Here is a 23,861-nt window from a genome sequence, read left to right as displayed (position 1 = left end):
CGGGGACTAACTATTCTAAAGAGCACTGTGGAATAGTGGTTAGCACCGTGGCCTTACACCGCCAGGGTCAGGGTTCAATTCATCCCTTGGGTCTGTGTGTGTGGGGTTTGCATGTTCTCCCAATGCTTGGTGGGTTTTTTGCTGATGTCCAAAAACATGCAGATTAGCTAACTGGCGCTCCCAAATTGTGGAAAATTCCAATCTTTTCAAGTGTGTGAGTAAACTATCCTAAGCATTTATGTTTAGAATACATTTAAGTACATTTTAACACTAACTCTAGTTATACTTATTTGTATTTTATAGGCTGACAAATAACATTAGCTTTAAAACTAGCTTAACGCCACCCAGAAAGCATTGGAACACAGGAACTAGCTTAGTGCTGCCACAAACGCCCGCTGTCTTGGATGTAGCTTACCTAGTATTAGTATAAAGTATAAAGAGGGTATAAAACTACCCTCACCTTAATTTATACAGTGTTGGAACTATCTTACCCTTACCAAAAGGTTTTGAAGTAGTGTCTCAACTAATTTACTGTTATCTGAAACTTATCTGCCATTGGATCTGGCTTACTGCAAAATATAACATATAATGTGCTGGAACAACTGTAGCACCCTGTTACCTATTACTTTTATGCTATTGGAGCTAGCTTACCACTACGTAAAGCTTATAAAGTCTTGGAATTTTCTGGTTACTGACATTTATATGTCATTGGATCTGGCTTTCATACTACATAAAACTATTTTTGGAGCAAGTCTTCTGTTACCAGACTCTAATATGCCACTGGAACTTGCTTACCCACCGACTACTCTAAATTTACATAGTATTGGAACTAGCCTACTACTGTCAAAAACACTTAAACAAGGTTGGATAAAAGTTCCTGTTACCCAACACTTAGTAACTAGCTCAGTGCTACCCAAAATCAATACAGTGTTTTTTATAACCCAAAACTTGGCACTTGGCATTGGAACTACCCAAAACTTTAAACACCTCTTCGCTTTCCACTGTCAAGAATGTATTGTATATGGGATTTTAAAAATCATTTTCTGAACTGTTTTAAACACTTTTTTTAAAGTTTAATAATCTTTCAGAAATTTTTAAGTCAAAGCTTGTCTCAGATAAAATTATATTTAAAGTTTTTATTTAAATTTTAAGTTTGATTTCCCCCCCCCCTCCACTTTACTTACCAATTCACATTGAATTCATTATTCAATACTCCACCCAGATTACCCTATGAGAATAAAGTGGATTTCCAGAGACTTTAGGATTACATAAGATTTCTTTTCATAGATATATGTCACTTGATTCTGCTTTGTAGTATATTTGTACATTACCTATAGGCTATATGGTTTTAGAATCTGTTTTTGTCTATGTTTCTGATAGCTGTTACATACCAATGCTTTATTAAAGCAGAACTAGGTATTTACTTAAATGAAAACCAGTACAACTGGCAATTTGTACTGGCAGATTGGTGTGAATGTAAGCAATTCATTCTTCAGTAAGTGCTTTATCCTGGCCAGGTTCACAAAGGATTCCATTAGGTGCAAGTCAGGGATACACTACGCATCAGTCATCAGTTGACTACAGAACAACTAACAAGCATTCTAGTAAGATAAGAAAAATAAAAACCAGTGAGGAAAAAAATATTTCAGGATCTTTTGTATAGACTAAATCTATGTAAAAACATTTCTTAACACAAGCAACACAGCATATTCCGTTTCCCAAAGGTCACCATACATAGTGGAAATGAACATAATTAAATGATTGCATGCATAACACCAGATGTGTTAACACAAGTTTATCATTAGTGGTAGAGATAACCCCGTGTGTATTTACAAAAAATTTCTAAAATGTGTTAATTTCCCTTATGTATGGAAACTTTTCAGACACGCTTTTATTAAAAAATAATAAAACGATTGGTTGAGATTTTTAAAGCACTTTATGGTTTTCAGAAAGCAATCTAATAGAAAAATATATTTGAGATAATTTATGATAATATAGAATGTAAAACCTTTTAATTTGAAAAAAGAAATAATTAGGCAAAACCCACAGCACAAGTACCTTACCAGTTAAAATGATAATGTTTAACTTATATATATATATATATATATATATATATATATATATATATATATCATCTGTACTGAAATTCTTACAGGGTTAGATGTTTCTGTATACAAATGTCGGATTTTGGTTAAATAGATCTGTCAAAATTACAGTACATCTCAAAAAATCTGAACATCATGTAAAGTTTTTAGTAGGTAAATTGAAAAAAGAAATAGTTAATATATTCTAAATTCATTACAAAATAAAATATTTTAAGCCTTTTTTGTTTTAATTTTTGTTTCGCCTATAGTTCATGAAAATAAAAAATGCAGTATCTCAAAATATTAGAATATTTCATTCTGACTTGGAGTAAATTACTTCTGATGCAGTATAAATACAGTGTATCTCTTGGTCTCATTCAGTACATGCAACAACAATCATGTGGAAAAAGGCTGGCAAGACAGTTCATTATCATTAAGACCCTCCAAAAGGAGGATAAGCCACACCTTATGCCTGTTCGCAGAGGGCTATATTAAAGCATATTCATGGAAAGTTGACAGGAAGGGAAAAGTGTGGTGGGACAAGGTGCACAAGAAGCAGGAATGAAGAACCCTTTAGAAGAATGTCAAGCAAAGTTGATTTAAGAACTTGTGAAAGCTTCACAAGAACTGGAGTGAGGCTGGAGTCAGTGCATCAGGAGCCACCATGACAGATGTCTTCAGGAAACAGGCTACAACTTTCACATCCTTGTATCACCCCACTCCTAAACCCGAGATAATGTCAAAATCTTATTATCTTTTCTTGACCAAGAAGAAAAAGAACCGGACTGTTGCTCAGTGATTGACAGTCCTTTTTTAAGGTGAAATTAAATGTAGCATTTCATGTGAAGATCAAGGTCTACAGGGAGATTTTAGAACACTCCACGTTTCCATCTTGTGAGAAACTTTATGGAGATGTATACTATATTTCCTTTTCCAGCAGCACTTAGTTTTGGACACAGTGCCAAAACTACCACTAACTGGTTTGCTGACCATGAGATTATTGTGCTTAATTGGCCAGGCTACTTGCCTGACCTGAACCCTATAGAGAATCAATGGGCTATTATCACAAGAAATATAAAAAACACCAAACTCAACAATACAGATGAACTGAATGATGCTATTAAAGCAACCTGGTCTTCAATAATGCCTCAAAAGTGCCACAGGCTGATCACCTGAATCATATGTTTTTTGAAGTTGGAAATCCATTTTGGTTAATATTAGGTATAATAGATACTGTATATGATATTCTAATATTTTGAGGTACTTGATTTATGGCAGAATTACATAATTATTCAAATTAAAACAAAAAAAAGGTTTAAAATATTTCACTTTTTTGTGTAATAAGTCTATAATAAATGGGAGTTTTGTTTTTGAATTAAATTATCAAAATATTAACAATTTTAAATATGTACACTAAAATGTCTATATACCATAGGAAACATTTGTAAACCATAACACATTAACAAAAGGTTGTTTAATGTTTATATAGAAGTTTAGGAATTTCTGGTTCATTCCTATCTTTTATGAAGTGACAAAAATTGAGCAAAATAACAACAAAACTTGCAACTTTTACCTGCTTGAAAAATGCAAACCTGCATAGGTGTTGCACTTATATGATAAACCAAGCACAGTTTTATCAGAATGTTTCAAAATGTGCATAAATCTACATAATTTTTTAGGAATAATTGAATTGTTTTTGTCAATACATGCACAGTAAAGTACAACAGACAAACTGAAAACCATACATAGAAACAAACATCTAACATGCCATTACAATAAGAAAAACATTTCAATAAATAAAAATATTTAATTCTATCATGACACAGTACTCATGCATAACGACTTTAGTAACCAGCTTTAATAATCAAACCAAACAGACCACAGAGTGTACTATTTATTATGCAAATAATTACTCCATTGTTATGAAAATACCTGAAGGTAGCTATTCAAATCTGTCCAGTTTTTTCGAAAAGACAGGACTTTTGATTTGTGGTGAATAATATACAAATCAGATAAACATTTTCCATTACCCTCCTGTCCTCCTGCATTAGCACTCAGCAAGTGGAGCCTTAAGGACTCTCCATAGTGTAAGCATCTCTTTTGGGCTGCGCTTATGCACCAGTAGTACTTTGTGGTAAGCACACGGCGTCTCTTTCTTGGCGTCGGGAAGATCGAAGGTCAAAAAGCCCGGGTGATGAATAAGGCGAATACCCAGTCTCTGGAGACACATCCCCATGTATACATCATCAATAGGAAACAAACTCACCCAGTGTGAGACTTCCCGAAGTCGCATAGCCAGAGCGGCAGAGTACACCACTCCTCCTCCACCTGCATATGTTGGGTATATACCTTTATAAAAACTCTCAGGTATGTAATATTTAGCTGTTGGCTGGCGACTGGGCCAAGCATTAGAAATCACATCTCCTACAAGGAAATCATCCTTTACTTTCTTATTTGTTCCTTGTAGGGAAGCATGATGTTTATTTAAGTAGTCTAAAAGAGCACTGGTCCTAACAAAAACATCATCATCTCCTTTGAAGATAAAGTGGGCCTGTGGGCAGTGCACGGCGAGCCAGTTCCAGAAGAGTAAGTCCTTCAAGGTGAGGTTAAAGAACGTGTCTCTGAAATCCCACTGCAGGATGTCCTTATGAAGGCTGCTCTCCAGCTGTAAAAGTGCCTCAAGGTCTGGATGGGGACCAGTTGTTACATCCTGCCTTCCAAGTAGGAAGACAGTACGCACCTGCCACCTTTGTCCCCCTGACTCTTCTTGTACCAAGCCAGTCCTTCCCCATGTCTCCCTAATGGCCTGTCTGTTCTCGAAGTTTCCCACTTGGGACTTGATTGCCATGAATAGCATAGGGGCATCTGTCTCAGTATCTTGTCCATTGCACAGGTCAGGCTGGTTCTTCAGGAGGGTGTAGCTCCGACAATGCATGGACAAGACAAAGTCCTTCATCTGCTCAGGTATTGTGTTAAAATCAGGCAGTTGAGATGCCAAGAGATGATCGGGTTGACACAGAGGAGAGCCATCATTTGGAAACGGGTCAGTACTTTCATTTTGTGGACCCCTGACAACTGTGATATTACCCCTCAATATGGGATTGTTTTCTCTGTCCTTGAGGTGCTGAAGGCGGTTCCACAAAGCTCCCTCAACCAAACGCAGGTTCCAGAAGGCATTTAGTGGATGGGATGCAAGAGCTCCAGAGTTGGACGACACTCCAGGGGCTATGAAATGAAGAGGCAGAGACACGGGCTGAGGCTCGGGTCTGTAGGACATGGCGACAAATATGGTCACTATAATATACACCAAGAGATGGCTCATCATCAAAAAGGGGAGAAGACAAAGGCAGAAGGCCCTTCCGCTACACTTGCACCGTGCCATTCGCTGGGAACAAACACAAGAGAAAACAAATTTGGATGGAAAGTAACATTTGAATATTCCAGAAAGGAAGATAAAACTTAGACAAACGGACAAATTGATACATTTACATATTCAAAATTTATAGACAGATAGACAGGGTTAAATCCAAGTATGATTTTTAGCCATGAAAATCTGCATTTGTACCAACGTAAGAACCTTGATCAGAAAATCTCTTGGGGATTTAGTTTCTATGGCGTTGCTCCTGGGGGCTCATTATCCGTGCCTGACTGAGCATAGATTAGAGCACCTTGCAACCCATGATATTTGCATCATATACCTCAAGAGCACATTTACACAGCAGATGGAAACCTCTTGTTTACCAGACACTTACGTTACTTAAAAAAGAACACCAAGCGAAAAGATGGCAAATGGACGATCAATATCTTCAGAACCCACTTGAGGATTTGGTTGTTCATGCAATGATTTTTAAATCCATCCTCTTCCCACATATTTTTCTGAAGCTTATTGCCATCACTTTAACTAGACATTTATAAAGATCAATACAGTGTTCAGCAACAAGAATGAGCCCATGATTTATCAGCAACACTGGACATCTTTATATTATCAAAGTTTATCCTATTTATAAATAATCCTTTACCTCCAAAATTGTGTTGTCCAATCACTTCGATCTGTTCAGGGAGTAGAATTTCCCTCGTCTTGCACTCTCTCTTGCATAGCCACTGATCCTCTTCTTCCACAATGCACTAATTTCAAAAGTGTTCCCATGTCGACTCCTGCATATTCATGAGAGCACAATACAACAGAACCAAACTTGCATTACTGTTCCCATGACACAGATCCTTCGTCTTTGCAGCTGTTTGCAGCTCAACAAAAATTGCAAGCAGGTGAAGAGCTGTAAGTAAATGTTTCCTGGCAGTGGATGCTGTTTCTCTGTTGTAGTCTCGTCCCCTTAACAGGTTTCCTCCCACATGAAAGGCGTGTTCAGGATGTGAACCAGTGTGTGTGTGTGTGTGTGTGTGTGTGTGTGTGGGCCACTTCTAATTCCATTAACTTTCCTAAAATAAATTTTCTAGGAATAATTTAAACATAGAATATATATAGACCACTGATTATTATTATTATTATTATTATTATTATTATTATTGGAATTTTCAGTTACCATACAATGTAGTACAAATTTTTTACCATTTAAATACAATTATTTACTTGTGATGTCAAAGCACAATGTTGTTAAAAGTAAAAAGGATTATTAGTGAATGATGGTGCCACTATAAAAAAAATTATCAGTAAAGTTTCCCCATTGAACTGAAGAGATTTAACCTACAAAGCTACTTTTTAAACTTTTCTTGATAAAAAAATTGACATGCAGCCAAATATTTTGTGTTTGTCATATTTATAATTTTGTAGAAATATTGCTAATAAATTTAAGAAATACCAATTTGTTTAAAAAAATATATATATATACAGTATATTTACATATACCATATATATATTATATAAAACTGCTTGGGACACCATGTAACGCATGATGTTGGGACAACATAAGGAAGTTGTGGAGAACATGCAAAGCATCCCAGTGAATAATTTTAGAGATAAAAACAAACCGACTCTTAATTGTTATATATTTACAGTTTTAAGTTGATTTTTGGTTTAAAACATTTAAGATATATTGGCAGCCTAGTTAGATATCGTCTAAATTAGCCAGCTAAGCAGAGTAGCACTGGGGTATGAATCAAAATCTTCTTTTAGACAGGTATCAAATCACAAACAAAACACAGGTCAGGTCTTTTTCTGTATTTATTTTGTGTTTAACTTAAGTATACGTTAAAGTCTGTGAGCATTAATAAAGATGCACGAGTCTGTTTATTTTTGCTGGTTAGCTGGTTAAATAGTGTTCCATATGCACATGCTAGAAAGCTCACTGCATTGGATGAAGTTTTAAGAGAATGTTCTTGGAAGTAGGCATTTATTAAACATTCATTCTATTAAATAGAATCTACCTTTTTTTTCACCTTTTCTAATTTCAAGAAGTAGTATCATGTTCGTTACACCTTATACCATATAGAGTAGAAGAAATTGGCTACCATGCATAATGTTTTTTTTTATAATACTTCTTACTATATTGCATTTAAATTACAGTACAAATTATACAGTATGATTGGCATAAACCTCATAAAGCATAAAAATAGGAATATCTTACGTCTCAATTTTTGCTATAATAAGAGCGTGCCCTTGAGCTGGCTTGGACTCTACTGATTTGTGCAAAAACTCTCTATTAGTGTATCATTTGAACCCATGCTTTAATAGAAGGGATTAGATGTGAGGAAAATATTACCTTTAGTAAAAAGCGGTTTACATTAATACGTTAATATCACACATTCTCTTATATTTAAACAGTGAAATAGATTTTTTTTATTCAATAAATTAACATTTTATTTTTATTCAATTAAATATAAAAAAATTCTAAAGGCTTCAGCTTATTTGCAATTTATTGGAAAAAAAACCCCTAATTTTCTATTTGTGTGTTCTCAGATTTTTGCACCACTGTATATGATATTTCAATATATTTAATTGTAGAAAGATTTAAGTAATTAAGGTGTATAATTGTATCATTTTATAACTACTCACTATGAGTATACTACAGTGTATATGATGGCCTCATGTGTAAAATTACTCTATGAAAATTGTTTTTAGAACTATTGAGTAAATTAAAAGTTGTATATAGTTATCATTATTATCAGTTTACTAATAATTGTACTGCCTCTGATTATGAAGAAAGCAAGAACGATGACAACAGAACAACAGAAAGTAGGAAGCTGTGCATTAGCAATATGCCTGCTATGTTTGCCGACTCTGCCTAGGGAGCCTGTTACCTCCTGTATAGATATCACGACACACCTTGTGGTCAATCATGTCACTAGCAGCTGGCAGTGTTATAACAAAAGCGTTGTTTGCATAGCAAAAGAATAAAATTTCAGCCTAGACAGCATTTTTAAACAGGAAGGTCTCAAAATGTCCATTTCATCACCTATATTTAACGACTATGTTTGGACACGCCTTCTAATGCCATGATCGTTCTTGATTTTTATTTATTTATACATTGTAAAACAATCCTGAAAGCATCCAGAATATGCAATAATTTCCTTTGAACAGTTAAGACTGAGAGAATTATTCCAGGACAGCTGACCTTTGTGACTTAAAATAACAACTGACTGTTATTGTAGTAGTAGTTATTTATTTACTTAATGCTGTATGTGTTAATTCATAGTTTTGAAATCTCCAGAATGTAGGAAATAAATCACTAAACATAAAGCATTGACTTAGAGGGTGTGTCCAAACTTTTGACCTCTACTGTACTTATAGGGAAAGATCTAATAGCAGACTATTAAAGTAAGAATTTAAGTATAGTATATAAAATAGTGAAATATAAACGTATAATTTTTATATTTTGGATAATTTTATAAATATAAAAAATGCAACTTTTTCCAATTTTACCTGCTCTGACATTATTTTTTCAAAAGTTAGTATCTTTCCCGCTGCATTACTGAAAAAGAAGATCTAATGGCTTGAATCATTGTTTTAAAACTGACTTGCTTTTCAATTTCAAATTGATTTCTGTTCTGCCAACATTAGCAGATTATTTCAGTCAACACAATTTAGCATGTTCATCCCTTTAAAGTTCCAAGCAAATCATCTACCAACACATTCCATCCACAAGTCAAGTGTATAAACATAAAATAATCTCATTAACTAACATTTTAAGTGATGTCTAACACAGAATTAATCCTAAGCACATAGAGATTTAGAACAATATGCATGGCATTTAAAACCACTGCTCGCTCTCTCTCTCTCCAACGGATAAATCCTAAAAGCTCTTGTCCCAGTTTTTGACATCCCTTTCAGGCACTCTAGTGTTCTAACATTGCTCTGTCACTCAAAGCAGCCAGAACAAGCTCCCACCCCATGTCCTCGGGCACTGAGTCAATTTCACCAAGTCGATTGCATGTCACAGGGACCACCAAAATGGGCGTCTGTATCCAGTAAGATCCTGAACGTTGTTCCGTAACAGTATGAAGCCATAACAGTAAAGCCATGCTAAAACAGAACTTTACAGCCTATTGATTTAAGCGCCTCTGGGCACTAACACACAGCACACGGCAGTCACATATTAAAACGAACACTTATGTAACCACTGTGGCCAGGAAAATCCGCTGATCTAATAAAACCTTATTGACCAGGCTCTTCATGTTCCCTATGTCAGCCATGTGAATCTTATGAATGAGATATTTAGCATGAATAGTGTACCTACTGAGGAAATACTGAAAATATTTTTACTCCTTACCTTCAAAGTACTGTAGTAATTATAACACACAAAGGGCTCAACTTCTCTCGTCCAGACAGCGCTTGTGCTCTGTATGACAATAGAATGAGCAGTAGCACACCTAATTTGCATTTTATTTGCATTTTGCTCAAATTCCATTGTAAAGCATTCGATGAAATCCTTTGGTATTGAAAAGAAAGGCGTCAGACATGGAGCTAATTTGCCTGCCGTAATCTACAGTATATACAGTATATATATATATATATATACAGTATATATATATATATATATATATATATATATATATTTTTTTTTTTGTTTTGAGCCTAATCAAAAAAAAGTATTTGATTTGCTAAGGAGCCTAAACACTTGACTTAGAAGAAATGGAAAAGAAGAGAAGTGTGTGAAGCATCGTGACTTTTTTGTATATACTGTATGTACACTATCATATTATATATGACACGATAGTGTGCAGTATGTAATATTTCATATTATATTACTATTATCTATACTGTTCATTTATGATGAGGTTGGAAGGTTAAGCCTGTTTTTTTCATGTCTTGGCATTTGTGTTTTCTAATAAGCAATAGGCAAACTATAATTTGTTTCTAGTAAAATTAGCTTTTTACGTCCATGGTCTTACATTTTAAGAGTTAAAACTCCTCTGCCCCAAAAAAATAAACTAAAATAATAATAATAATAATAATAATAATCCAGACCCAGCATATTGATGATTTACTGTAAAAAAAATGTATTTCAGCAAACCATTTAAGTTTTCCAGAGATTTCCGAATACATCATAAAGGTGGACAATTTTCTAGTAATATACACTGTTTTCTGCTCTTTCTTAAAGAGGTAAATCATCCACAAAGTCCATACAAGTGATAATCAGTTTTCCATGACTGCTTATCATTGTTACTTTAGAACAAAGATCAGTCTCTTAGTCACAGTAGATTTGAGTAAAAAAAAAAAAGAAAAAAATCTTCCTATAAATTCACAATGATAAAATGAACAAATATCAAATGAATACCTTCCAACTGCACACTCCATAGTGTAGCATGGTCACCGATGGGGAGTGGCAATGTAGAAAAAGCACACCATTCATTCTGCTTATTCCAGTCATCCACAAGTACTTGTATACAATACACCTCTATTCATAGAGTCAAATAAAAAAAGAAATTGTAAGGTCGAACAGAAACATTGCCAACATATGAAAATAGAGCTTGTCTTATGGGAATCATTATCTAGCAGATTAGTAGGTTACATGTAAAGTATAAAGATACAGCAATGAAGTACAACACCAAGAGAGGCAGCGAATGCAAGACACCAAGAATGGGACAGAAATGAACAGATTTCGTCCTCCAGCGTGCCTTTTTCTTTCAATATTTGCCAGTTCGTTAAGCCTTACTTTTTTAATGCTTAGCATAATATTGGAAAAAAGAAAAGAAAAGTGCACAACAGAAATTTATATAACTGCACAGAAATAGAGGCTGACTTACAAGTCTAAGTAAATTACGCATAGATTTACATTTGGTTGTTCATTATTAGGTGCAAAAAAACATTTGTAAAAGATCCATCAACTCACAATAAATGTACACTTTTGCAAATGGTTCCTGTATGCACGTTGCTCTTGAGAAATTTGCTCTATATTCAATATGTATCTTTTTTATACATATTGCAGTGTTTGGAAAGGCGCTGTTTTTTTTTCTCACAAATGCACATTTATACTACTTAATTCGTTCATCTTCAATAATAGTGGAAATAGCCCATATCCCAGGAAATGTAGAAAAGACTTGGGAATACACCCCAGATGAGATGCCAGTCCATCACCAGGCACCATGCATGCACATAATCACACACCGGGGCAATTTAGGGTGGGCACCAGATTTACTAAAAGATTTAATAAAGTTTTGGGAATTTGTAAGAAAACTGGAGAACCAAAGAAAACCCAGGCAAACACATTTGCAATATGAGAATCTTTAAAAAGTCAATGGGCTTACAAGCTCATATCCAGGAATTAGGCAACATACCTAACCTGCATATATTGTGCCAGTCTACCACCAAGTTTTAATATTATTAAAAATTAAGTAATGCACAGACTGAAGGTTTGCATTCTTTCTTTCTTTATCCTGATGTTAATATGATCTAATTAAGTTTATATCTGTATAAATAGAAGAACATATAATTATGTAATTATGTAATAGAATATAAATTAACAAAAGCAGAGAGGAACCACTTGCAGTTGTCATTTACAACTGTATTTAAAAAAAAAAAACAATGATCAAAGCAGAATTTTATACTGTACAACAATAAAATAGAATTAGTGGTAAAAGGAATATGTCAAAAGAAATAGTATCAATACAGATGTCTTGGAAAGTAGAAATATTCAAGTTTAAATGTGTTGTCCTCAAGATCTGAGTTTATCAGCAGCATCTGTGTCTAGACTGAGATTGGTCTGATCTCACAGAGCACTTTGAACTCACTCAAAAACATTCAGTAAGCATCACAAATCTCCTTTCTGAACAGAAATTTGTCCGGCTTTACCAAATGAACAAGCTTTAAGTCTTTAAACAAAACAGCTTTCATTTCAGATAGCTTGTGAGAATCAAACGTTTTGAGGCATACTGTACATACATACATACATACATACATACATAGACAAATCCGTACTTACATACATACTTACATATACACACGCAGCTTACATTGTTTTTTGCTCGTATATTTACCGGCTCCACATCTTGACCCAGCTGATTTGCACTGGAATGCAAAGTGGAAATCTCTGGGGAGGGTGGCTTATTTGTGACACGACAGTGCAGGGTGAAAGCGCATTGCTTCAGCCAGACAGATAAAAGCTCGAAGACCGCAAAACAAAATCCCCCCACCCCAACGCGCCGAGACAGATGAAGGGAGACTTCAAGGACTAAGGCTGAAAACTGGGCAATATTCAGGAAGAAGAAAGCTTATCACAGTGAACTGAACAAAGCCTGGTCTTTTTCACAGATTACACTTCCATATTCGAAAAAGTTGGAATGGTGCATAGTATCATAAGAGCACTGTTAAAAGTCTATCAACTGAAAAGAGAATGTAAACAATGGACCATAAGTGTAAGAAAGGAAGAATTGAACTGGCGGACATTTTTCATAGCTGATCTTCAAAGGCAGATGGTTTGCCTGCTTTCCTGTTCTAGTCAAATGAATGCTATGAAAATGAACAGCATCAGAAACGAATGAGGATTAGGACTGGATTAAGCACACATAATTACTATAATGCCTTTTAAAATGTGCTTTTTTAAAAAAAAAAACGTTAATAAGACTGTATTAACTACGCTGCCTGGCCCCCAAAATAGTCGCCATTTCAGAAGGGTCAAATTATTCAGCTGCATCAAGCAAAGAAAACAACTAAGGAGATTTGAAATGCATGAAACTGGGTTAAGAACCTTTCAACACATTATCAAAATCTGGAAGGATAGTGCCGAACAGTCAACTTTGTGAATTAAATACAGTCAGAATAAAGTCATAAATGGAGATCACTTAAACACTTGGTGAAGTTGCAAGGTGAAAAAAAATCAACAGTAAAAAACAGAGCTATGTTCAATAGTGAGTACAGATTGTTATGATCTTGGGTTGCTTCATTTGGTCAGGTCTAGACTTGGTAAAGTTATGTGGCAACAAAAGAAGTCAGATGACCTAAATGCACTGAATGCACTGAATGACGTTCATCACGTCTATAGAGTTCACAACGTTGTTCCTGGGATCTAAGAATCTAATACCATTCATGTTCATTCAGCATTAGGTAAAAATCTACTGTCAATGAGAATTTTGAGCTTGACTTAATCTGAAAGCTGAATCTGAAATGTTATCGATAGAATAGAGAAAAACAACTTAAAATCAAATGAATCTAATTTAAGGAAGTGATGGGTATTTAGACTCAAATTGACAAGCAGCATTCAGCATTGGCGAAATTCAAAGGGCTGTACCGGAAGTAATGCAACAGTGGGCATAACTCTTTATTAACTGAGATAGGTTGTTTAAACTGCACATGTTGGTAGAGTAAGTCTTCCTTAAACATACGTACTCCATCTCGGGACATGCATTTGCATGATCGTTCAATCCAATTCTAGAAACGTCTTTAAAAATGGTGCAAATGCATCAATGCATTGCATGGAGATGAGCACCTTCGTACCGAGGCAAAATGTGGAATTTGAACCACCTACAGTATGTCAGTTTATAAAAAAGTTCTGCACAACTTTGAATAACTTTCAGTACAACCTTAATATATAATCACAATTATTAAATTAACACTTTTTTCGGATCATTTCCTTCTAGTTTTGCTCATATCACACCATCCGATTTAGTACCGTTAACACAATAAAACAACTATATACAAAGTGCTTAGAAAAATAAAATCTATACTCACACCCATGCCTGCAGAGTTTTAAAAAATAGATAACAGTTCATGAATTCAATTAGAAAAGAAAAATCTAACAGAATCCATTTGTGTATTTTTTAGTTCGCTATGTATTAAAAGCACAGTATTGTGACTCTCTCTCTCTCTCTCTCTCTCTCTCACTGTCTGACTATTTTGTTTCTGCGTATGAGAGTGTGAAAAAATGGTGCTTTTCACACTTGCGTTGAGTATCTTAAATTCCGTGTATGAAAGTATCCAAGCTGGAATAATTCAATTCAACGTCTCCTCCACTGTCTATGCGCCTCTATTGCACATTTCCCACACAGAGGGTTTTAAAAAACCACGAATGTAAACCACGAATGTCATAACCCAAGTGGTGGATGACTGAAATGACAATAATGCAAAAGAAACCTTTGCGTGTGCTGTAGTATTTGTCAGCAGCTAACGTGGCGTCAACTGAGATAAGAAAATAAGTGCATTGAACTCTCTACTTGATAATATGCCTAGAAAAGTTCTGTGCACAGTGGAGAAGGTGTGAGAAATTTGCTACAGTTTTCAGGTCTGAGAAATTCATCACTTTGTGTCTTTTTCTGTGCTTGACAGTACTTTTTTTTTTTTCTTTTTGCCCTTGCTTTGCATTTTCTTCCTGCCTTCACTCTTTTATACATCGGATACATCAACGAGGGCAGGTTGATAATACGTAGAATACAATAATAGTTATAATGTATTACTATGTAGTATTTCACATTATAAAACTTGGCACGTTATTATGAGCACAGTATCACTGTGAGGTTGATTATACAAACACCCATTTGCCTACTTCTGTTTAAGTGCTATAATTACGCAATAGGAATACTCAAAAGAGCGGAAGTACATCATTTGTAAATATTTCCTTAGCACACTCTACTGTATTTTTTTCACCCAGACTAATTGTACTCATATGTCCACAATAAGCATGATGGAAATCCATGCTTTCTTTGTCTACCATGTTTATTTTGATTCCATCTCTTTTTTAAAGACTCAGACTTGTGTTTCCAGGCCACTCAGCTTAGGAGTTAGGATTCGAGGCGTCACACCAGAGTTGAGATCTCGCTCGAATTCCAACAGCTGGCCCATGAAGTTAAGGTTGGGGGATACGACCGGTCTGCGACTCCTGACGTATTTATAAGCGTCGGTCATGGTCATGAGGGTGTGCTTCATCAAATAAGCAATGACGATAGTCGCGGAGCGAGACACGCCTGCTTGGCAGTGAATCAACACGCCTCGGCCACTCTGGTGAGCCTCCTCTGTATAAAAACATAATAATAATAATACCAAAATGGCAGATCAACATGCATTCTACTCATTTTCTGATTGTTTTATTGGATTCTACAACTTAGAATTAAACAGTGAAACACAAAGATGACACATGGCCAAACATCAAAAATCCAAAAACAAGACGGATCGCTAAGGGACAAACCCAGAAGAATACACTCACCTATAAACTCAAAGCCTTCTTCAAAATATTGTCTGAGATTCTGCTTGCTGTTGTCAGTAGCAGGTAGACGCTTGTAGCGTACCAAACCCGTTTCCAAGTGATAGAGGGGCAGGTGGGTGGTAACATTGACCACATAACTGATGTTCAGTCGCAGCAGCAGGTCCAGGTCCTGAGCATCTCTCTCATTCCCCAGGAAAAGGAAAGGTAGAATAGGGCTGATCACCGCGTTCTCCACATCTGGAGTCATTACACTCTCATCCGACAGGGACGCAGGGAGGGAGGATGAGAGCGGAAGGGAGAGGTGCACTGACAGAGGAAAAACAGAACCCTTTTCATTATCTTGTCCTCAGTGTGAAATAAGTGCACCTGTTGTGCAAGTGAGCTAGTAATTAGGAAAGCAAGTGGGAGGTTGAAAAAGAGAGAACATCATCCAAAAGATACTCCATAATATGTGCTATTACTTCATCCATGTTGCAAATTATATTGAAATTGCATTAGTTCTGAATATGGCTTTCAGCATCCTGTTGTGCTTACATAATAGTAATGCCATCCAAACAACAGAAGGGATCAGAGCACAAGAAACTAGAGCAGAAGGACATCGAAGAAATAGCTATATTTACAGAACTTTGCAAGACTGTACTATTATTTTACAGATTTTTATTACCCATGTTAGTATTTACGTAATCATGCTGCTTTATTCTCTTTCTTTTTGCTGTCCTTAAACCACGAAGCTACGATAGGCGGACATTGCCCCGTGTTTGTTTTGTTTTTTTAAACCAACACGTTTCAAAAACTTATAAATGTATAAAAAGGTTCCTTTCAGGCACAGGAATATTAGAATGCAAACAGAACCATGATATTGTTACTCACAAATATCCAAAAAAAAAAAACCCTCTTACCTCTTCTGTTTTCCTCTTCTTGCTCTCTATTGAATGAGTTAAGGACCAAATGGAGTGACTGAGCAGATGGTAAGGAGTGCCCACCCTCCCAATCCCTTCCCCTTGTTTTGGGCTTAATCAGGGTGCCAGGGGCTGATGGTGGAGGGGAGAAGGAGGATAAAGACTCAGGAGTGAGAGAGCGATGAGAAGGGGAGCTTATAAACATATCATCTAGACCATCATCATTTCCCATTCCAGCATCACCTTCCTTGTTAAAGAGCCTTTTCAGGGAGTCCTGACCTGGATCTCTTGACCCCATGAAGTCTAAAACTGCCATCTTGCCTTGCTGGAGTCTTCGTCGTCCTGCATGGTCAGTCAATTGGGAGCGTGTAAATTCTAGAAGATTACGGCAATCCAGAATGACTGGACTGGTTCCGTTACTCTGGTCACGCCCCATGTAAGCGCTTCCTGTTCCCATTCTCATCCCTACACCCTGATGGTTCGGTTGGGTTTTAGAGTGAGTCATTTTTTTTGCAAGTTCATCAGGCCAAATTGTGCGCACGCTGTAATCGTCGTCATCGTGTTGGTGCCCTCTTATGGTTTGCACCCCAGCATTGTGGGGAAAGCCAGGAGGCTTGCCTCTGTGAGGGTTAAAAGTCACTACTATGGGATCACTACTGCAGTAACTACAAGTAGAGCTACCAGCCTGGCTTGCTTTGGGATTGCAGCCACTGACGCAGCTTTGCAGAGCACGCAAAGGAGCGGATGGGGAGAAAGGGGCACAGGGCAGACAACCACCAACCAGTTTCTTGCGAAAGGCAGCAGGACTCTCAAAAGCTCCACCTTCCCCTGAACAGGATGCACAGCCTAGGGGCCTAAGAAGCCCTGTCTGGCATTCTGAGACAGTGCTGTTGGATGAAGAGGTGTTTGTGGTTGAAGCTGTGGACAGACACCCTCCTAACTTCTTTAATCCCATGGCACCGTCACCTACGTTGTTTGAACTTGCTCTTTGGCCTTTGGAGAATGAAGAAGATGGGCTTCCAGTACCCCCTTTGCAGGCAGCTGAGGGAGTTCTCCTTCCTTTACAGCACACCAGTCTCCAACAGTCACAGTTGAATGGACGAGAAAAGTCTATAGTGCAAGTGTGATCTGGGCTAGGGAAGCCATCACAAGAGGAAGTTGGAGACAGAGGCAAGCTGTGGAGGATCTGGGGATGTGTTTCTCTGATACGTGACGTCCGGGTTTGACCGATTTGTGGAAAGGAAGATGGGGCCCAAAAGGGGACAGAGTTTGGGGTCACCTGATAGTGAGTGTTTAGGATGGAGGCATGGGCTGATGGGATAGAGCTAAGGTGATGGGATAGGCTCTGGGGCTTGGGAGGCTGATGGACAGCTCCCAGTTTTGAGTTTTCTTTGTTACCAACAGAAGACACGTCCCTGTAGTTGGCAGTTGTAAAACGTGGATTTGATAACAACTCTTCCTCCTTTGTCCACCTAGGCTTAGATTGTTGCCTTTGGGCCGGAACAAATTCCAACACCCCACCGGGTGACACTGTGAGGTTGTTCTGATAGAGGTTATTATATTGTGCCTTAATCTGGTGCCTCTCAGTGGTGTCTGAAGTCTTTCCTCTAAATTTCCTGTCACTTTGCCCTGGAGCTAAGTGTGAAGACACCCTCTGGGCTCTGCTTTCTCTGCTGCTTTCACCGCACCGAGTTAAGCTGCTACTGCACCTTTTGTCTAAATGTGGCCCTCCTTTGTCTACTGATACTTTAATGTCAATTGTATGAGTCTGCGTGTAAGGTCTGGGACCCAGTGTCACAGTCCCATTGCTGTGACAGTGACTAGGGATCCGGTTGCTGTCCTCTGTGCCGCCTCTCTCGCCCTTGGCTCTTTGCCCATGGGGTAAGTGCCTGTGCCTGCATTCCAGAGACAAAGAATTAGAGGGTAGATGGGGACGGGATGGAGGAGGTTGGGTGTGTGGTAAGCGGGGTGGGGGCTCGTTGCGCGTGGTAAGACGTGAGGAAGACTGAGAGGTGCCTGGTGGAGAGGCCACACACAAGCCCAGGCTTTTAGGCCGCTGAATTACCACTATGCGCTCGTCAAGAGGAAGGGGAGGCATCTGGGGCTAGGCAGAGCTGCATGTTTGAAGATCAGAGAGAAAAAAAAATTTATAATTAAAAAATAAATTCTGATATTTGAGTATTTTTATAATATGCATGATATTTATACATTTGCTCAATGTTAGTCACACCATGCACAGTAACAGAATTGTGATGATTACCACACAGAAGCTTAGTTTCTGTTTATCATCCACAACCATCCTGTTAAATTGAGCACCACGAGACAAACCAAAACAAGGAAAGAAATCCACGTTATCCAGCATGCTAGCTTTAAAAAATCCACACCAGGTTATTATTTTTCATCAGTGCCAACCAGTACTATTAGCAATTAGCAGTATGTAATATTAGGGGGCTGTTGTTGATGAAAGAGCAAGAGAGAGCGAGAGAGAGAGAGAGAGAGAGAGAGAGAGAGAGAGAGGGAGGAGATGAAGGACTGGAAGAACAAATATAAGATATGACATGGTTGACTCAGCCACAGACCTTCATGCAAAAGTGCACTTCAAATCCACACATACACTCCAGGCCACAGTCATCACACCATGAGTTTAATCCAACATGCACGCATCCACGCACTGAGCATGACGATGGGATCCTCATCCTTTTTCTTTATTTTCTGTGTGGTCTTTTTCTGCCTGTGGTGGAGGGGGTGATGGTTACATTGACCCAGATTTTCACATCACTTTGATCACACACCTCATATGTAATTTCACGTGTGTAATGGATATTATTTGTATCACGCTGGAGAGAACGTTTTATACCAGCACAGTCTGTGCTTGCTTAGCTTGTATAAAGCAGCCTCTGAATGTTGACCAATTACTTGCGTAGGCACACCAACTTCCAACAGTTTGATTTCCCATGTACTAAAATCTAAGCGCCTATCAATGCCATATGTAAGCAATTATTGGCAGGAATAAACACATTTTTAGGACAACAAATTGATATGAAACCAGAACCAGGTTTCTCAGCATTGTGGAATAAGACACCAAATGTATAATTTATAATATCAGGCAATGATGTAATGCTTTGTAGCTGTGTAAGCTTCTAGTACTGAACACTACTACAATACTGCAACATTAACAATATTAAGTATTGACGACCTATATCTTATCTTCTACATTACATAACTAGGTAGACTTTTTAATCCTGATTGTTTTGCATTTTATACACAGAAGTGCTGCTGAATGCTCTATTCTGATTAGTCAGGTGGTGTTGATCGATTTTCTTTAACATCATGGTTCGGACAGCAGCTCCAGCTGTAAGGTTTATACAGTATGAATGCACTTGTTCTAACGTGCAACCGTTTCTATGGTATGAATCTGTATGGTGGAAGATGTCTGTTGCACTTTGAACAATGTCTCTAAACCTCTTAACTGTAATTTTGTCTAAAATGGCATAGCCAATTTCAAATTGTCATTATTCCCACATATGGTGGTCCTCATGCGTGTGGCATATTATATTTGAAAGCTAAGACAATTAAGTTTTGTATCACATAGACACAAAATATTAGTCAGCTTTACTGTCACAGCGGCTTAAAAAACCAATGCATTTATGTCTTAGACTTGAGCAGAGATACTTGCTTAATGCACTAAGAGTATTTTTTTTGTTAGCTGTTGGGGATATTTAAACCTTGTGCATGACTTGTGCATGACTCCTTTCCCTTCAGCAACCACTTTCGAAATGACATTGGTTGGGTTTAGTTGAAAATGAGTGAACAGTTGAAATGACTTCTCCAAATCACTAAAATTTGCTAGGAGACTCTGATGAATCTTTGATATCTCTATACTGGGCTCATTTATTGATTTGGCAATATCATGTTTCATCTTGCTTGGGTACAAGGAGGATCTGGAGAAATCTGGCAGAACTATCCCTGTGTCGTTTGGCTTATTTCACTATAAAATCACGGACATTTTTATCTTTATTACCAGAGATAAATCTCCAAAGCACCAAAATAATAATGCATTTTGTGAAGCAATTCTTAATTTTACTATTATACTCTTATAAATAACAGCTTGTCAGAATGATAGAATGTTATTAGATCATATAACACTGTACATTTAAAAATCTACTTTTAAACTTCATCATTATTCGTCATTTTAAGTCATTCAAAATTAGAGAAATTTTATGAAGCTAATAAACGATTTTTTCCCCTTTATTGTTTAAATGTCAATCACTGTTCATTTAATTATTCATTTTAATATATTCGGTTAATATTTATCATTTGTATTCTTTATAGTATATTTTTGCTTCTTTTTTTGTATGTTTTTAAGTCCATCATCACATTTCATACCATATTTTATAGATGTACCATTCATGCAAAACATATTCCTAGCTCATTCATACACTTAAGATTCTGTGTCTATATTTGAACTGAATGACCTACTAAACAAATTGAATGCATTTACAGTTTGAAAAGCAGAATTAATCTGCATGAGTTGGGTTTATGGATGATTTACGTAGGCTAAACAGTGTAAATTTGTAGTGAATTATAGTTAAGTGGATACTGAGCTGTGGAGTAATCATGTGCTCCAGCTGCCTGTTTGAATATTGCGAAAGTAATGTGATAGAGCTCTAGACCTAAAAAACAACAACAAATAAATAGCATTACACTATACAATAACACAATTATATATATATATATATATATATTTTTTTTTTTTTTTTCTTTTTTTTAACATAGAGCTGGAAAGTCTGCGTCAGTGTTAGGCCTACTCAGCATCCATGCTCATACATTTACTCAGATGCCGTAACTACAGGTTCCACATCATCATCATCCTGTCATTCTCTGCCTTTGTTCTTGCTTACTCTTCTGTAGTAACAAAAGTCCAGATAACATGCGCAGTAATGTGATAACGAGAAATGAAGTGGAAACTAGAGAATGGAATAATTAAGCGCACCGTCACCCATCAGTGCACTCTGGAGAACCAGCTGCATTTGGCTCTCATCTTTTGTGCTCGGGTGATCCTTTGTCTCTGGGACTGCTTTAACTGTCCTCCAAAAACTGTCATGCACTTTCGATCAAGCGTATCCGAATGCGTTAACCACCAAAACCTTGGTCTATGTCCTGGTCAAAGACATGAATTGATTAGACTGAAGTGTAAAACATGGATCATTTGGCATCCTAAAGGATTGTAGGCCATGCTGTGCCACAACCACATCTCTCTTTCTCTCTCTATGGTTATTATGAAGAATGTTCGACCTTAAGATGTTGCAAAAAAAATGTGTTCCAGCTGTATTGGGAGTGAGCTATTCCAGCTGCATGCTGATGCGCTTCTGTGCAAAAGGGATGATGTGATGTGATGTGATATTATATGATGTGATGTGATGCCTTGTGTTGTGTTGTGAGGTGAATCTCTGGGATAAACAATAATCAAAATCAGTCATGCTGGCCTTTAAATGCTTAGATGCCAAAATTAATTCTATCATTTTTTTGCGCTTTAATGAAAATAACGCTATGGCTTTTCTTGCGGCTCGGACACGCACGAATCGGAATAAATAGAAGCAATAGAAATACTCACGTTACTGGTAACCTAGGTCCGCTGTACGCTCATTATTTTCACTGATGCTCTTGTGATCATTCCGCTCCGATGCCATGCGCGCTCACACAGCCAATCTAAACCCGCGTGTGTGCATGATCTAAAATAAAAAAACAAACATACATGTATGTACACACACACACGCAGTAGCTATGTTGTGTTTATGCAGATCTGGCATTTAAGCACAGCCTGGTTGTGCACAGCATAAAAGCATGCAGTCACCGCGGTCCAGTGTGTGCGCTTTCACCGTAGTCGCACATCTTGTGCAACCTGAGTACGCGCGAGTGCGCGCGGGCGCGTGTATGTGTGTGCGTGCGTCTCTGTGTCTGTGTCAGTGTGTGTGCGCGCGCGAGCGCGCCCGCGCGAAGGCGGGGTTTCCAAGTAGATGACATCATTCTGGTCCAATAGCAAACAAAACAAATTGGTGAGGAAATAGGATTCGTGCCATCTAAAGCAAAACACATCCTTAAAAATCCCACCGTGTTATTGCATGATTGGTCTTAACCACATGCTCAGTGAAAGTCTATTTAATAATCCACTGGATGCATGTTAACAATCCATCCATCCAAAAATCTTGCAACCTCTGTAGTCCACATAGGGACTGTTGAGGCCAATGGTGACCATCGTATTTATTCCCATTTTTACAACGTATAAAAAGTAAATTTAATGTAGCAGAGATTTGTACTATTTATTATCCAGGTTGGGATAATGGGTTAAGGTTTTTTTTTTTTTAAAAAAAGCAGCTATAAATAAAGAAAACATGAATCTACATCTAAAAAACAATTTTATTAAAATGTCTTAACTAAAAATGTAAAAAGTAAAATATTTACCTAAATGTACTACTTGATGTAATAGCTTTTAAATCTGCATTTTAAAAATAATGTAATAGGTTTGGGCAGAATGTTCTAATAACATTAATTAGAATATTCTAATTAATATAATTCATGTTGTGTGAGCCCTTATAATTTGACAATATTTTTAATAATGACATTATACTATATTAAAAATCCAATAACATAAAAAATTAAATCTGCGATGCAATAATAAGGGTTTGAGTATAGGTTTAAGTAAAAAGCATAAAGTCACTCTTCGAGGCAAATAAAAAGTTATGTATTATTAGATAATATATATTGAATTTCAATATATATATGTTGAAATCCAAGCTTGATAGCATCAAGTGTGACCCATATCTGGCATGCTATGGCTTTAATAGTCTGCTGTTCAGTAAAAGAAAGGTTCAAGGACTGGTTCCTGACACTGTCCTCCTGAATACACACAGATGATTGATGGATTATTTGCTTTCGAAATGAAAAAAACTATCAATTTCTTAATGTGAAAACCATGCCCAGTGCTGTAGAAACTGACCAATTCAGTAGTATTCTCTGCTCAATATTTTCTGTTATATTGCTCACACCAGCAGAGAGCAGCAAAGTGCATCACATAAACACAATCAGTGAAACCAGGAACAAAAGCAAAGGAGGAATAAATAAATTGATCAAAATTGAGGGGCTTACACATTCCGATTTACTCTTCTTCTGCATTTCCGGTTTGTTCACCACATACACAATGCCTATATATTACAGAACAAGAGCTCTTGGAGATGAAAGTCACTGAGAGTGATCAGATTCTGTATATAGAATCACACTTAAAGCCCCTC

The 23,861-nt window shown here is 37.0% G+C and overlaps 3 protein-coding genes across 5 annotated transcripts in view; 1 reads left to right on the top strand and 2 right to left on the bottom strand.

The window, feature by feature from the left end:
- The window catches only part of hif1al2 (hypoxia inducible factor 1 subunit alpha, like 2), a 61,899-nt gene that overhangs the window by 22,439 nt on the left and 15,599 nt on the right, over positions 1 to 23,861 (top strand). The gene's annotated exons all lie outside the window — the stretch shown is intronic.
- Positions 4,122 to 6,193, bottom strand: si:dkey-175m17.6 (N-acetyllactosaminide beta-1,3-N-acetylglucosaminyltransferase 2). The gene is made up of 2 exons (XM_053478349.1): positions 6,104 to 6,193; positions 4,122 to 5,469 (listed from the first exon to the last, which is right to left on the bottom strand). The coding sequence occupies exon 2, from the start codon at positions 5,464 to 5,466 to the stop codon at positions 4,132 to 4,134; it is 1,335 nt and encodes a 444-aa protein (XP_053334324.1). The 5' UTR covers positions 5,467 to 5,469; positions 6,104 to 6,193; the 3' UTR covers positions 4,122 to 4,131.
- si:dkey-175m17.7 (uncharacterized) lies at positions 10,551 to 22,489 on the bottom strand. 3 transcript variants are annotated; one of them, XR_008355822.1, is made up of 5 exons: positions 22,187 to 22,489; positions 16,573 to 18,686; positions 15,674 to 15,979; positions 12,473 to 15,482; positions 10,551 to 10,936 (listed from the first exon to the last, which is right to left on the bottom strand). XR_008355822.1 is itself a non-coding variant. In XM_053478325.1 (5 exons), the coding sequence occupies exons 3-5, from the start codon at positions 18,668 to 18,670 to the stop codon at positions 15,217 to 15,219; spliced, it is 2,670 nt and encodes an 889-aa protein (XP_053334300.1). In that variant the 5' UTR covers positions 18,671 to 18,686; positions 19,152 to 19,303; positions 22,187 to 22,489; the 3' UTR covers positions 11,958 to 15,216. The 3 variants fall into 3 exon arrangements, 2 of the variants coding, with proteins under 2 accessions (XP_053334300.1, XP_053334299.1); XM_053478325.1 differs by lacking the exon at positions 10,551 to 10,936 and adding an exon at positions 19,152 to 19,303 and having other exon boundaries at positions 11,958 to 15,482; XM_053478324.1 differs by lacking the exon at positions 10,551 to 10,936 and having other exon boundaries at positions 11,958 to 15,482.

The sequence above is a fragment of the Clarias gariepinus genome, chromosome 19 (genome assembly GCF_024256425.1).
Source record: "Clarias gariepinus isolate MV-2021 ecotype Netherlands chromosome 19, CGAR_prim_01v2, whole genome shotgun sequence".
Lineage (NCBI taxonomy): Eukaryota > Metazoa > Chordata > Actinopteri > Siluriformes > Clariidae > Clarias > Clarias gariepinus.
This window is presented reverse-complemented; position numbering and strand designations above follow the sequence as displayed.